This window comes from Lutra lutra, chromosome 15 (genome assembly GCF_902655055.1).
Source record: "Lutra lutra chromosome 15, mLutLut1.2, whole genome shotgun sequence".
Classification (NCBI taxonomy): domain Eukaryota; kingdom Metazoa; phylum Chordata; class Mammalia; order Carnivora; family Mustelidae; genus Lutra; species Lutra lutra.
The window spans coordinates 37,455,845-37,471,481 of NC_062292.1; the positions used below are offsets into that span (position 1 = coordinate 37,455,845).

General features: G+C 36.4%; 1 protein-coding gene across 5 annotated transcripts in view; it reads right to left on the reverse strand.

Moving 5' to 3' along the window:
* DENND1B (DENN domain containing 1B) overlaps nt 1–15,637 on the reverse strand; it is a 266,328-nt gene that overhangs the window by 116,382 nt on the left and 134,309 nt on the right. For 3 of the 5 annotated variants that reach the window (XM_047704388.1, XM_047704387.1, XM_047704390.1), the window contains 3 exons: nt 13,275–13,334; nt 11,779–11,832; nt 9,017–9,127 (listed from right to left, as the gene is read on the reverse strand). In XM_047704388.1, coding sequence (XP_047560344.1) covers nt 9,017–9,127; nt 11,779–11,832; nt 13,275–13,334 — 225 coding nt within the window. The remainder of the gene's footprint in view (nt 1–9,016; nt 9,128–11,778; nt 11,833–13,274; nt 13,335–15,637) is intronic. The other 2 variants (XM_047704392.1, XM_047704391.1) reach the window with 1 other exon arrangement.

A 15,637-nucleotide genomic window follows, 5' to 3' on the forward strand; every position in this document is an offset into this window, starting at 1 on the left:
CATTGGACCTCATCAAGGTATTCATTTAATAGCAAAGTAAGTAAAGCTATGGGTTCATGACCATTATACTAACTAGTCCTACCCATATTTACAACCCAGAAGGAACTGGCCTAACTGAAAAGTGGATTGGCTTACTGAAAACTCAGTCATGGTGCCAGCTGGTATTATTATACCCATAAAGGGTAGGATTCTATTTTACATGATGCAGGATATGCTTTAAGTCAGAAAGCACTTTATGGTGTTGTTTCTCCTATAGCCAGAATACATGGGACCAGACATCAATGGGTGGAAGGGGGAGTGGCCATTTCATTATTACACTTAATAACCTACTTGCATAAATTCTATTTCCAGTCTTAGTAGTTTAGAACTCTTCTGGTTTGGAGATCTTACCTCCCCAACAGAGAAATGTTTCCATGTGAATTGGAAGAGGATACTGACACCTGGCCATTATAGGCCCCAATGTCACTGAACTAATGGGCTAAAAATTGGGGTTGATCTACTGGCTGATTGATCTCAATAACCAAATCGAAACTGGTTTGCTTCTACACAAAAGAGGCAAAAAGGACTATGTCTGGAACTGGGAGGTTCTCTGGGGTACCTCTTTCTATGCCTAATAAAAAAGGTTAATGGAAAACTACAGCAATCATTAAGGAAAAAAAAAAACAGAACTATTGAGGATTCAGACCTTTTATAAATGCAAGTTCATGTCATTATACCAGGTAAACTCAGCTGGCGGAGGTTCTGGCTGAGGGTGAGGAAGATATGGAATGGGTAATGAAACCAGTAAGCCATAAATTCCAATATGGTCTCATGATCAGTTATACAGAGGTCACAGTAGCTTTGCATATTGTTTACTTGCCTTTCATATGCATGTGTTCATTTTTATCTGCTAACCGTTTTTCCCTCTATTTCTCATTTTTATTTTCTATGTGTGTTGTTAGTGATTAACAGAAATTTAAATGTGTATTTCAATTAAATTTGAAGACATGATTATAATGGCTCTTAGGACTGCTCTTCCTCATTTTGGGAAATGTCTACATTTGCAAAAAGGATAACTATATCTTAATAGCTACAAACATAGATTTGTCCTGTTGTTGTATAGAAGTACAAATGTGTTTAGAAGAGTATAAACAGAAGTTGAATATCCAAAGGGGTGGACTATACCAGTTATCAATTTTCTGCCTAATTCGCCTTTATTGTCTGGTCTTTGAAAACAGATCTGTGCCATTTAGATATTTATTCTTTTTAATAGCTGGCATCATGTTAAGGTTTGTCAGGAAAGGACACTGAAGAGACATTTCAGGAAGCAAGGGTTTTGGTTCCTGGTTCCAGTATACTTACTCAGCAGGCTCCTGTCAACCCTGTGGCTTGTCAAGGGCCTGCTTTCTTCCAGGCACAGGTCCTGTAGCACAGGTGGCTGCCGGGCCCCTGTTTAACAGGCAATAACCACAGTGGCCAGAAGGTTCTCCCAGCACTCCCCACCATGGGCAGTTCTACCGCAGGAGTGCCTCTGGCTCTTGCAGGGCTTGCAGCCTTTCCAGAACTTGGCTCCTATGATGTGGGAAGCACCTGTATGTGGTTGTGGCAGCGTACAGCTGTCGGCTGCACCAAACAGCCAGCAGCTTTCCTCGGCAACCCCCTCTCTCCACCTTGGTTCTTCAGAGCAGTGAGACAGTGCCTCCAGTGAGACAGCTTTGATAAACAAGGAAGCTGTTTCCTTTCAGGTGGGCTCACAGCAGTGTGTTGCCAATGAGGTATCTCTCTGAACAGATTCCCCAATACCCCTAAAGGGGCTTTCCAGCAAGTTTGAAAGAATGACGCCTGTCACCCAAAGAGCAGATTTCCAAAAATTCTGCCAGTGTAGCACCACAACAACTTCTCTGCCACCTAATGAGCCATGGTTCCACCCTCCTCAAGAGGGTCTCAATCTCAGGCCCGGGTGGGGCTCCTTCCTTGGGTACTCTACCTCGGCCCTAAGGGTACTGGCTACTTTACATCTGCTGTGCCTGTGTTCTCTAGCGTTCTCTTCACTGCATGCTCACTCATCTCTTGGTACTCCAGTCCCTTGCCTCAGCTTTACATTCTTTATGTTTCTTGATCAAATTACTGTGTACTTTCTCTCACTTTATTGGACTCAGACTGCTACAGATGCCATGACCTCATTACCTTCCTTGTAGAACACTGTCTGACATGAATTAGGTACTCCATAAATAAGAAATAGTTTATTGAATGAAGAAATAAACATCTTCATAGGGAGAAAGCAGTATGTTTTCTACTTAGGACTATATGAAGGCCAAAAGATACCAAACCATGTTGCTATGCAGGCTGAACAGGAGTCAGTATAGCAATAGAAAATAATAAAGCTGAAAAGAGCTCAAAATGTATTGTTTTTCCCTAAAGAATTACCATTTAGACAAAGACTTTCTAAAAAATTAAAAGATTCTAATACAAAATGGCTAAACACAAATCTTCTTTTAAAAAGACAAAGCCTACATGGAGATTAGCCTCTAACCTACAAGTTAGCCTCTAACTTCATAGATTTCAGAATCTATGAAATCTTTATCATTATTATTACTATTATTTAAAGAGCCAAGTTGTCATAGGAACAATCAGACACATTTTTACTTGTCAAAAAGACAAATTTCTACTCTGGCATTTTTAGTATCAGATGGACACTTCATATTTCATAATATAATTAATAAAATTTTTATTTTAAACCTTTTTCTGTTATCCACAATTTAAAAGATTAAATCCATTTAAAAATACACTCACATATATATACACACACACACAACAGACACAAACCATGATTCTAACCTTTAAAGAGATAAAGATCTAATAATAGAGTTCAACAAATTCACTTATAATTCTAACTTGAGAGAAAGTATGTGGTAAGTACTACAGTAGTTCTGGGATGAAAGGTAAACAGAAGTTACCGACAGAAACTAGAACTTTAAAGAGAAAACCAGATTCTGGGAAATATTCAGAGGGATGAAGATGGGAGCATTCTAAACACATTAGAGGAAGACCCAAAAAAGTTCAGTTTCAGGCACAGATTCAAAAAATTATTGCTAGAAACCTACTAGGTATCAGCACTATGCTAAGAGGTAGGTTTACTGTAGTGAATGAATCAAATAAGGTTCCTTCCCTGAGTTTATAGTAAGTGATGATTAAGTTAAAGAACAACTAGGTCATAGAATGCACTACATAATTCTTAGCTATAACTACTCCTTTGGTCATCACCATCCTTTTATGTAAATGGAGAAAATGCTAACACATTCACAACTCATGATCTGAAAATAGTATTTGTGAGAAGTGACAATTGCCTGAACTAAGGCAATGGGCAATGGAATGAAAAACAGGGGTCAAAGAAGAAAGGACCGAGGAGGTAGGTGGGGGAAAAAGATGAGATGGAAGGGTAAATCCCCAAATCAGTCCCACTGAGGGATAAGGGAATATAATCTAGGGCATTTCATCAGAATAGAAAAAGTTGCCTAACTGCAAAATGCAAGATACAAAACATAAACACACACACACACACACACAAAAATATACACTGTGCATAAACATAAATATAGAAGGTACATTTAAAAATAAACCAATTGCTCTCAATAGTTTTATTAAGGAAACAGAAACTATATATATAACTTTTCCTATACTTAAGATTGAGAATCATGAACAGCACAAAATTCAGTCATTTCAGATAGAAAATACTACAGTAAACTAAAATCCTGAGGTTGTTTGTAGTTGTAGGAACAAAACTCGGAGAACATAGTGATTGACAATATGCCCCTTAGATAAGAACATAATTGTTATATTAAAAACAGACATTTAAATTAAAAGCCAATTGTTTACTTTTAGGGGACAAGTAGACTAAACCTTAAAGCAGAAATACATGCTTGTTTCTGTGAAGAATAGAAGGCCTATTACCACAGGAGTTGGAAGACACACGACCTCCAGTTTTCCTGCTTAGAGGTTTCCTCTGACTGACCTGCATACATATCTTCCAACACGGTGCCACCGGACAACCACAACAGTCCTATTTCCACACTCCAGTCACATTCATTTAGCACCCAATGAAAATACAATGTTCAGAAGAATGGTATACATGTCAAATAATACACTGGTAAAGAGAATTCTTATCTGTAGTTTCAGCTGACATAATTGGTTGCTATGGGCTTTGGGAAGAATTAAAAAATCTAAAAATTGTTCCTAGACTCTCTCTCTGAAAGGTCTTCATAACAATTTTTAACTGCACCACTCTGCTGCAGCTTTAAAAACACAAGGGGCACAAGCACACTTCAATAGTCTTAAGTAGGAAGTAGACGTGGGTAATCTTTGTTCTCTCACCAACTGTTCAATTCTTAATCTCCAGGAAGATTCTCTGTGCTTCAGGTTTCAGAATAAATGCTGATACAGGTGGCACCATTAAAAGACAAATCAAGAATATGTAAAATGCAGATGGAGAGGTTAAAATCCTCTGGATTCCCCTTCAGTCTAAACCTATAAAATCTACATTTTAATAGCCGATTTTCCAGAGACCACAAGATTTCTTTTTGCATATGCCCTTGATGGAATTAATGAGAGAAGGAGAGAAAAGCATATGCTTAAATGCCTGGGGGCAACTATAACAAAGGAAGAAATTACAGTTTATTAACACAATTCCAGCACTCAGAGCATATTGCTTGTTCTAATTATTCCAGAAAGAACATGCACTCTACAGTCCAATCTCTGTAACTAATGTGCTTATAGACTTAAGAGGGTGATATTTACCAGCTAAATATTGGTCAAAATAGTAGCTAACATTTAGACATCTGCTTTAAAGAGAAGCATCTCTTCCACCTGCTTCTACAGGCCACAAAGATACACTCTAGTTAACATATTACTGACAGGATGATGAGAAAGCTCCTGTCAGACGCTGGCCAGCCGGGTGTTTGAGACAAAATGCACAGCCCCAGCTGACTAGTTAAAGAAAGTCTGGTGAGGTACAATTATAGAGGCATATGACAAGACTTCATGCCTGACTGATTTGAGAACCAATGACATGACTTTAAACAGCAATCTTCTCTACCTCTGGTCACAAAACAGCAATAAGTCAACTGATATACTCTTGTAATATCATGATTTATTCCTTTGCTTTGAATACATGAGACTTTGGTATGATGCTCTGCTAGTCTACCAGAGATGCACTTGGGGCTTAAACATCTAGGGCCTGCCTACAGCATGTATAAAATCAGTGTTCTTGTTCAGGGTAACAGGAACACTTCTGTGTGAACTTGATAGTGTATATATCAATAGAATAAACACTAACTTGTTTATGCCCCAATTCATTAAACTTAAATAAAAAACAATGTAATAATGGGTCCTAACAAAACACCACACTTTAGGGAGTGGGTGGGATAAAAATGTGATGGGCATTAAGGAGGGTACCTGTGATAAGCACCAAGTGGTGTATGTAACTGACGAATCACTAAATTCTACACCTGAGACTAATATTACACTGTGTTAACTAACTGGAATTGACATAAAGACTTAAAAACAAACAAAACAAATAAAAAATACCACACTTTAATATGGAGGGAATTCATGAAAAATTTAAACATATCATTATTCTTGATAGTTTTGCTAACATATCTCAAAATTATTTTTTTATTTTAAAGTTTACCTCTCTAAATTACAAATTCTAATTTTAACTACAAATGGTACCTAAGGAAAGGGACCTTTAAGCAATCTGATTCTCTATCATTGTATCGTCACTAAAACACCCAGCAAGCTATACGGTTGACGAGTATGATTCTAACAAAATATGGTGTCAAAGAGTAAACCCACACAAACAAAATTCTTAAAATCATAATAAAATTATAAATGTAAAGACACCTTAAGTTATATATGTTCTTCTAATTGTTAAAATTTTGGCTGTAAATTCAAAATATGAAAAATGAGTAAAATTTCTTGTATTATTACTAAATACAGTATTGTCTTCACGGTATATAAAATAAGAATATAAAATGCTTAAAAGCAAGTCAATTCATTAACACTTAACTATTCCTTCCTTGGTTGTTTCAGAGATTTCACTGAATTCTTCCTAAAAAAATAGCTTATTTCTAATTTATGTTATAGTACTAGTGTTTGACCTTAAATGTTACTATGCATGGAATTTACGGAAGATATATACATACACATGAATTTTTCAAGATAGATTCAAGTAAAACAGCTTCTCCCACATAGTATGGGTAAGGAGATCCTGAAAGCAAGCTTGAATTATGTTTCTTTTATCAGTCCTACCGTCCCCAGGAATGAACCAAAACAAAGATGGTAACCTATAAGTGACATCACCATCAAGTTTCTAGGAATTTTCAAACGATTGGCAGAAGTTTACCTCAAACATAAAAACAACTCCCTGAATAATTCCAAGCCTTTATTAAAATAATTTTATTATTTAACTCAAATGAAATTAAAGGGTAGTAGGCATGTTAATTTTTACTCTAAAGTGCAGATCTAGTCTTTTACAAAATTAAAGCTAATAATCACTGAATCATTGAATGTTATGCAGATACAATTCTAAGCACAATATATATATGTGCATTATACATGTGTATACATATACATATGTGTTTATATAACTATAGAGACAGAGATAGATCTCCTCAATCTTTATAGCCCTATGAGATTAAGATTGTATTACTCCCATTCTTCCAGTTTACATGGGAAGAAACTGAGTCAGAGAGAGGTTACTGAGCTATTAAGAGGTCTTTATAAATTGAAATAAAGAGAACACCAGTCTTTTACAATAGTCATATGCTCAGATTTATTTCAAATGTTTTTGTAAGTAGGGAAGCTTGTACAATCATTCACATAGCTCACTCCTGTACTTTATTCAGGTCTCTGCTCAGTACTACCCCATTCAAGCAGCTTCCCATGACCACTCTACATAAACTGAAACCCGCCCCTCACACCTTTCATCCTGCACACACACTCGCTTTATCACTTACCCCTTGGCACTCACCACCAGAAGATGTAACAGCTACTTTTATTCATTCATTTCTTTGTTTCATTAGTCCAATAGAAGCTCCTAGAGTGTTTGAGCTTTGCTTTGCTTACTGCTGGATCCTTAGTGCCTAGAAAGTGCCTAGCATATAGTAGGTCTCATGACAAGATTTAGTTCCTAGGCCTCTGAGACAGTTCGTACAATCTTTTTAATCTTCAGGACAATAACCGTATAGAAATATTATTTATAATCTTGAAAAAATCATGTTTAAAAAATGAGGAAGAGAATGGGGAGAAGAATGGTTTTACTTCAATGGCAAATTAAAAACAGTAGAAAACAGGTGCCTGCGTGGCTCAGTTGTTGGGTGTCTGCCTTCTGCTCAGGTTATGATCCTAGGGTTCTGGGATCAAGCCCCAAATAGGGCTCCTTGCTCAACGGGAGGTCTGCTTCTCCCCTACTATTCCCCCCGCTTGTGTTCCCTCTCTCACTGTCTCTCTCTCTCTCTCTCAAATAAATAAAAATATTTTTTAAAAAAATAGCAGAAAAGCAAATATATAAAAAGTACCAAATGACTCAGATTAAATTTCTCAGTATCATTTTAAGAAAGCGCAAATTACCTGTGTCACTGCTTTGTGCTTTTTCTATGATTACACTACATCATATGATTAAATGCATATAATGTGTTTTTCATACATAAAATAATATATTTTCAATATTTTTGGAAAAGTGGGCATATCAATATTATAATTCAAAATATCAAAAGTATATTTTTTCAAATGTAGAGTAATGGAAATAACCCCAAATTAGAATCAGGACACCCAGTTTCACACTACCTGTACCTAACTAGCTGTTTGGCCCTGGGGTGGCCATTTAACCTGTTGAAAAATACACTGCTCATTGTGGTTTTTTTTTTTTTTTTTTACGATTTTATTTATTTATTTGACACAGAGAGAGAGCACAAGTAGGGGGAGCAGCAGACAGAGGAAGAGAGAAAAGCAGACTCCTCGCCAAGCAGGGAGCCCGATGCGGGGATTGATCCCAGCACCCTGGGATCATGACCTGAGCTGAAGGCAGACATTTGACTGAACCACCCAGGCTAAAGACTAAATAGATATCCCAGAGAACTCCTGAAACTGCTGCTAACGTACTAATCTTTATACAATGAGGTCTATATTTCTACTATGGGAGAACAAACCAAAAACAATTACCTTATTCTTATCAATTAACCAAATTTGCAAGGAAGGAAATTTATGCAACATTACGTTTTAATAAATATCTGATACATTACTAAAAATTATGCTTAAATTTATATTAAAAATTTTTAAGTCAAAATATTAAAATTTTAATGTATACAATAGAAAAAAGGTTAGGAAACCTAACAAAATACTCTTGAATATTTTTCTATGACCCAAGAAAACTCCTATTCTCATTGCCTTTACCACAGTAATGAAGACCTTCCAAAAGAACATTTCAGCAAGTAGCATAAAACCTGTGATTTAAGAAAAAAGAATGCTACTTTGACTTTTAAGTTATTATCAGCCTGAAGAGCTCTTCCAAATCAGAACTATTATAGAAGCTACTCCCAAACCACTACTTGGCAACAAAGATGAATCTACCTATTACCAGGTTAGGATAGCAGCTATTATCATGGCCCCTTGATTTCTTTCAAGTAGCTCCAATGGAAAAAGCCACAAGTGAATAATAAAGATCTCATAATAGCTCTTAAGAATTCTTTATATGGTAGAAGGCACTAAAATGAACTCTGGAGAGTTAAAAGAAAAAAAAAAAAAAACAACTCTCATCTCCTGATAAGAAAAAATAATTAACCTGACTTAATGCATCTGAGAAGGCTTTCTATAAATCAGACTTTTGTACTTCAAGAGCCAGATTAAAACCATATATCAAAAAAGTATGTAGATATTGTCTCATAAGTACACATAGAATATTTCTAAGTCTGCGGAGGTTCGTGGGTCTTTTTGTGAAATGCTCAATATGTTCTACTTAAAAGGAGAAGTGTGAAGTACTTACAGTGCTTAATTTGCTAGAGGTAATAATGATGCGTCTCTCATGTAACATGCTGGCATACAGCTGCAGCATGTTATTCACATCCACGGCAACAAAATATTCTGTAAGATTTCTCTGTACAAGTGAAAAGTCATTGTGTAAATTAGAGCTCATGGTGATTACGAAGGAAAATATTTTATACATTTACCAACAGTTAGCCTTAAAGTTCAAAGGATGTTATTATTAAAGATGGTATTCATTAAAATAATTAAATTTAATACTATTCTGCTGCCACATGAAGCACATAACATTCTATTATTATTTGAAACATAATCCTACCCCAGGAAAACGTTTCTCAAAGGGTAATCAGAGGATCACACATTTTCCACTCTCCCCTCCCCGCAAGTACTTATAAAAGAAGCTGATTTCTGGGCCCCAACTGTACACTTGCTGAATTGTAATCTTCAGAGTGTGGCTCCAAGTATCTTTTTTTTTTTTTTTAAATAATTCCTGATAATTCTTATATACACTGAACTTTGAGAAATGCCATTCCAGAGTCTTTTTATGTTTGCCAGTCACTCAGTAGGCAACATCACTGTCTGATAGTATGTACTATCTACAAGGCACCCAAAGGATGAGATGGATTCATAAAGCAGATCTTTGTTCCTTTATTAAGGAAAACTCCTTGTTTATATCCCATGTCAGACCTATTCTATGCTCCTATAACCAAATACATTTTGGTGTTAGCTTAGCTAATTTCCTTGATTTAAGACTTTATTTTCCCCACATAAGATCAAAATTGGGATAAGCTACATTAACTTTGACTTTTAGAAGTTCTCCTTCTTATTTATTTTTAACTTTCTGTACTCAAACTTAAGCATGCTGGAGGATTATAAAGTAAAGAAGAGACTGAATAAGATATGATAATAAGATGAAACTGTAGTATCAAGTAGACTATGACCTAGGAGGTGAAAACTGTTCATTGGGCAAGAAAACAAGAAATCCAATAAATAGTTTCTTTGATTTCCAGAAGGCAGAAACTTTACCAGGACAAACTTGTAATGGCAGGGTATATAACAGAATCTGTAGTATCAGTGAGTGATGTTGAATTTAGTGGGGAGAAATTCATTTACTGTTTTCTATATCTGAGGTCTACCTCACTTTCCAATTCAGCTCTTCATATGGATTACTTTTATGGCATTCAACTTTGGTATTTTTCTTACAGTCTCAAAGAAAAATAATTTCTAGATGGATAAGTATTTCTCAACACAGAATACTGTGTGGATAATCTGTATCAGGCCCACACTAAAAACAGCTTCATCTAGTCTTTCCATAGGAGTTATCTGGACTCGCCTGTACTAAAAACACCACAGTCTTGGTTTGCTATTGGAAAATTTACAATTATCTCTCCAGACTTCATGCACTCATCACCCATGTACTTTTGGAAACCAAACACTTAGTAGGTTTGAAAACATTTTGGGAAGAACAGTAAAGTTCTGAAAACAATTAACTATTTCCGGAAATTTATTTTTTCCTATTGATGTTTCTTTCACTTTTTTTTTTTTTAAAGATTTTATTTATTTATTTGTTAGAGAGAGAGAGAGAGAGAGAGAGCATGAGCACAGGCAGACAGAGTGGTAGGCAGAGGCAGAGGGAGAAGCAGGCTCCCCGCTGAGCAAGGAGCCCGATGTGGGACTCGATCCCAGGACGCTGGGATCATGACCTGAGCCGAAGGCAGCCGCTTAACCAACTGAGCCACCCAGGCATCCCTTTCTTTCACTTTTTATTGAATTATTTCTATTGATCCATTGTATCTTTCCAAGAGAAGTTGAAAAAAATTATTTAAGAAAAATTTCCTTTTCACACAGCAACCAAAACCCTATTTGTCACTTCTACTTTCCATGTAAATTTTTCTATAGAATATTAATTTATAAAAACTATTAAAACACTGAAACTATTTCTAATATGGCTACAATTAGAACTTTAAATAAAATGCAAACTTTAGTAATTTTTATAATTTCTTGTAGTACCCCTCAAGCCCTACAAAATATATATCATGTAAATCAAAATCAAGAAATCAAGTACAGGGGGCACCTGGGTGACTCAGTCAGTTAAGTGTCTGCATCCGGCTCAGGTCATGATCCCAGCATCCCAGGATCAAGTCCCATTATTGGGCTCCTTGCTCAGTGGGAAGCATGCTTCTCCCCTGCCTGCCATTCCGCCTGCTTGTGCTTGCTCTCTCCCCCTCTCTCTGTGTCAAATAAATAAACAAAATCTTTTAAAAAAAAGGAAAAAAAAAGAAACCAAGTATAGGACATTAAGATTTTCATGGAGTTATACAAGTAATCTAAAATGCTACAGTCACTTCACTAAAGTAACTATGTGTATAAAAATATTTCCCATTGCCAGTATTTATCCCCTACTAAGTAGAGTCACCTGAGATATTTCTTCTACCTCATCCAGGGGAGCTCAGGACCTAATATACGTGTGTGTGTGTGTGTGTGTGTGTGTGTGTGTGTGTGATCCTACTGAACTATCTCAAATGGCAGAAACCGTATTTCTCGTAAAATTTTCCTTACCTACAACCGATATTAAGAAGGGAGTAAAGTAGCAGACATATCAAGAAGAAAAGGAGATAGACATTATTCCTATTTCTTATATCTAACAAAACATGTAATTACAATGTATTCTATTTCTCTATACAGAAATCTTTAGGCACTGAGACAAAAGTAAATATAATTCATAATATGAGTAGCATTAAAAAGTACAGAAAACAGAAAACTTACACTCTCAGGAATTGTTGGGAGTCCAGTTACATCTGGGGCAATGAAGTAGGAATGCTAATAAATAGAAATAAATCACGTAAGAAAAGCAGAATTAAAATTTGGTAGCAATACATATAATTTGAAAAAAATAAGAAAAGATATATCAACTAAATTAATAAATGCCAAGGATTAACATTCAGGATTTGCTGAATTTGAGAGATTCTTAAATAACATGGCAGGTTTATATGATATTGAATAAAAACCTCAGACAAAGAGTTAAGTGTTGGTTAAAAACATTCAACTTTAAAACTGAAAATAATAATCATGGAAAAAGTTTAAGACAAAAAGTACATTACTGAAAGATATATATAGATAGATAGATAGAGATATATAATACACACATATACATATAAACACATTTAGGGAGACTGGAAAATAATGAGGTTTGCCATAGATTCCCGAGTGTCTGTAGTAAGTCACAACAAAATCTTCTGGTACAGATCAGCTACTATATTATTTAGAAAGCAGCAATAGGACATAATTTTTAAATATTTAAAACCTTTTAAAAATGTAATCATCTCGGGACGCCTGGGTGGCTCAGTTGGTTGAGCAGCTGCCTTCGGCTCAGGTCATGATCCCAGCGTCCTGGGATCGAGTCCCGCATCGGGCTCCTTGTTCGACAGGGAGCCTGCTTCTCCCTGTGCCTCTGCCTGCCATTCTGTCTGCCTATGCTCGCTCTCTCTCCCTCTCTCTCTGACAAATAAATAAATAAATAAATAAATCTTTAAAAAAAAATGTAATCATCTCAAAATATGACCCTCATACGCCCACTAAACAGTAATTACCTTCTATAATATTCAAAGCAATACAACAGTTCATAGATCTATTTATATAAAAAGCATATTGTGTATGTCTTCATGTTCCCCATTCATGTTCCCAAATTTTACCACCCAGAATCAGTAAAACGAAATCACCAGAATTGTTTTATTTTCTGTTCATATTAATCTCCAAAAATATCTTCCTATCTTAACCACATAAGGACATAATACTGTCTTATAGTTAAAAACCGGAAAAGAAACATTCTAGCCAATACTGAGCACAGTTAGCCAGTCAGAACAGGCTAGTTAGCACAGTCATAATGTATAATTTTCCAGAGTAGAAGAACAATATGAGATAAATCACGAGGTCTCCTGAGACCTTGTGACAAAAAATGTGACAGAAATCTCATGCTGTGAATGCACATTAACATTACTACTACTGACAATGGAGAATATGCATAGATTTGGTCTCTATTAACTACTTTATTTGGAGGGGTTTTTAATAGTACTGTATTTCATATAACTATGCTCTAAAAGATAGTATAAACAGAAAATATACTCCAAATGATTAATTTTCTTAAAAGAGTCAAATTAACCATTTCCCAAAGGACTGGAGTGAATCTTAAAAACACAGTGAAAGAAGTAATTATTTTCTCAATTTAATAGTGATTTTTAGAAGCCAATGACCTTTTAACTCACCGGTACTAGGAAGGGCTGATCTTTCAGAACTTGCTCACTGGCAATAAATATCTCTTGGTTCTTATAATATATGAGAGAAAAAATGAATATTTTACTTTCATGGGGGAAGTTTACACAATTTGCTGTGTATCTGAGACAAATTCGTGTAGTCACATTATCCATAGTATCCAACTATAATTATAAATGCTATTTTAAATATGTATTTTTTTTTTATTTTATAAACATATATTTTTATCGCCAGGGGTACAGGTCTGCGAATCGCCAGGTTTACACACTTCACAGCACTCACCATAGCACATACCCTCCCCAATATCCATAACCCCACCCCCTCCTCTCCCAGCCCCCCTCCCCCCATCAACCCTCAGTTTGTTTTGTGAGATTAAGAGTCACTTATGGTTTCTCTCCCTCCCAATCCCAACTTGTTCCATTTATTCTTCTCCTACCCCCTCAACCCCCCATGTTGCATCTCCTCTCCCTCATATCAGGGAGATCATATGATAGTTGTCTTTCTCCGATTGACTTATTTCGCTAAGCATGATACCCTCTAGTTCCATCCACGTCGTCGCAAATGGCAAGATTTCATTTCTTTTGATGGCTGCATAGTATTCCATTGTGTATATATACCACATCTTCTTTATCCATTCGTCTGTTGATGGACATCTAGGTTCTTTCCATAGTTTGGCTATTGTAGACATTGCTGCTATAAACATTCGGGTGCACGTGCCCCTTCGGATCACCACGTTTGTATCTTTAGGGTAAATACCCAGCAGTGCAATTGCTGGGTCATAGGGTAGTTGTATTTTCAACATTTTGAGGAACCTCCATGCTGTTTTCCAGAGTGGTTGCACCAGCTTGCATTCCCACCAACAGTGTAGGAGGGTTCCCCTTTCTCCGCATCCTCGCCAGCATCTGTCATTTCCTGACTTGTTAATTTTAGCCATTCTGACTGGTGTGAGGTGATATCTCATGGTGGTTTTGATTTGTATTTCCCTGATGCCGAGTGATATGGAGCACTTTTTCATGTGTCTGCTGGCCATCTGGATGTCTTCTTTGCAGAAATGTCTGTTCATGTCCTCTGCCCACTTCTTGATTGGATTATTTGTTCTTTGGGTGTTGAGTTTGCTAAGTTCTTTATAGATTTTGGACACTAGCCCTTTATCTGATATGTCATTTGCAAATATCTTCTCCCATTCCGTCAGTTGTCTTTTGGTTTTGTTCACTGTTTCCTTTGCTGTGCAAAAGCTTTTGATCTTGATAAAATCCCAATAGTTCATTTTTGCCCTTGCTTCCCTTGCCTTTGGTGATGTCCCTAGGAAGATGTTGCTGCGGCTGACGTCGAAGAGGTTGCTGCCTGTGTTCTCCTCAAGGATTTTGATGGATTCCTTTCTCACATTGAGATCCTTCATCCATTTTGAGTCTATTTTCGTGTGTGGTGTAAGGAAATGATCCAATTTCATTTTTCTGCATGTGGCTGTCCAATTTTCCCAACACCATTTATTGAAGAGGCTGTCTTTGTTCCATTGGACATTCTTTCCTGCTTTGTCGAAGATGAGTTGACCATAGAGTTGAGGGTCCATTTCTGGGCTCTCTATTCTGTTCCATTGATCTATGTGTCTGTTTTTGTGCCAGTACCATGCTGTCTTGATGATGACAGCTTTGTAATAGAGCTTGAAGTCCGGAATTGTGATGCCACCAACTTTGGCTTTCTTTTTCAATATTCCTTTGGCTCTTCGAGGTCTTTTCTGGTTCCATATAAATTTTAGGATTATTTGTTCCATTTCTTTGAAAAAAATGGATGGTACTTTGATAGGAATTGCATTAAATGTGTAGATTGCTTTAGGTAGCACAGACATTTTCACAATATTTATTCTTCCAATCCAGGAGCATGGAACATTTTTCCATTTCTTTGTGTCTTCCTCAATTTCTTTCATGAGTACTTTATAGTTTTCTGTGTATAGATTCTTAGTCTCTTTGGTTAGGTTTATTCCTAGGTATCTTATAGTTTTGGGTGCAATTGTAAATGGGATGGACTCCTTAATTTCTCTTTCTTCTGTCTTGTTGCTGGTGTAGAGAAATGCAACTGATTTCTGTGCATTGATTTTATATCCTGACACTTTACTGAATTCTTGTACAAGTTCAAGCAGTTTTGGAGTGGAGTCTTTTGGGTTTTCCACATAGAGTATCATATCATCTGCGAAGAGTGATAATTTGACTTCTTCTTTGCCGATTTGGATGCCTTTAATTTCCTTTTGTTGTCTGATTGCTGAGGCTAGGACTTCTAGTACTATGTTGAATAGCAGTGGTGATAACGGACATCCCTGTCGTGTTCCTGACCTTAGCGGAAAAGCTTTCAGGTTTTCTCC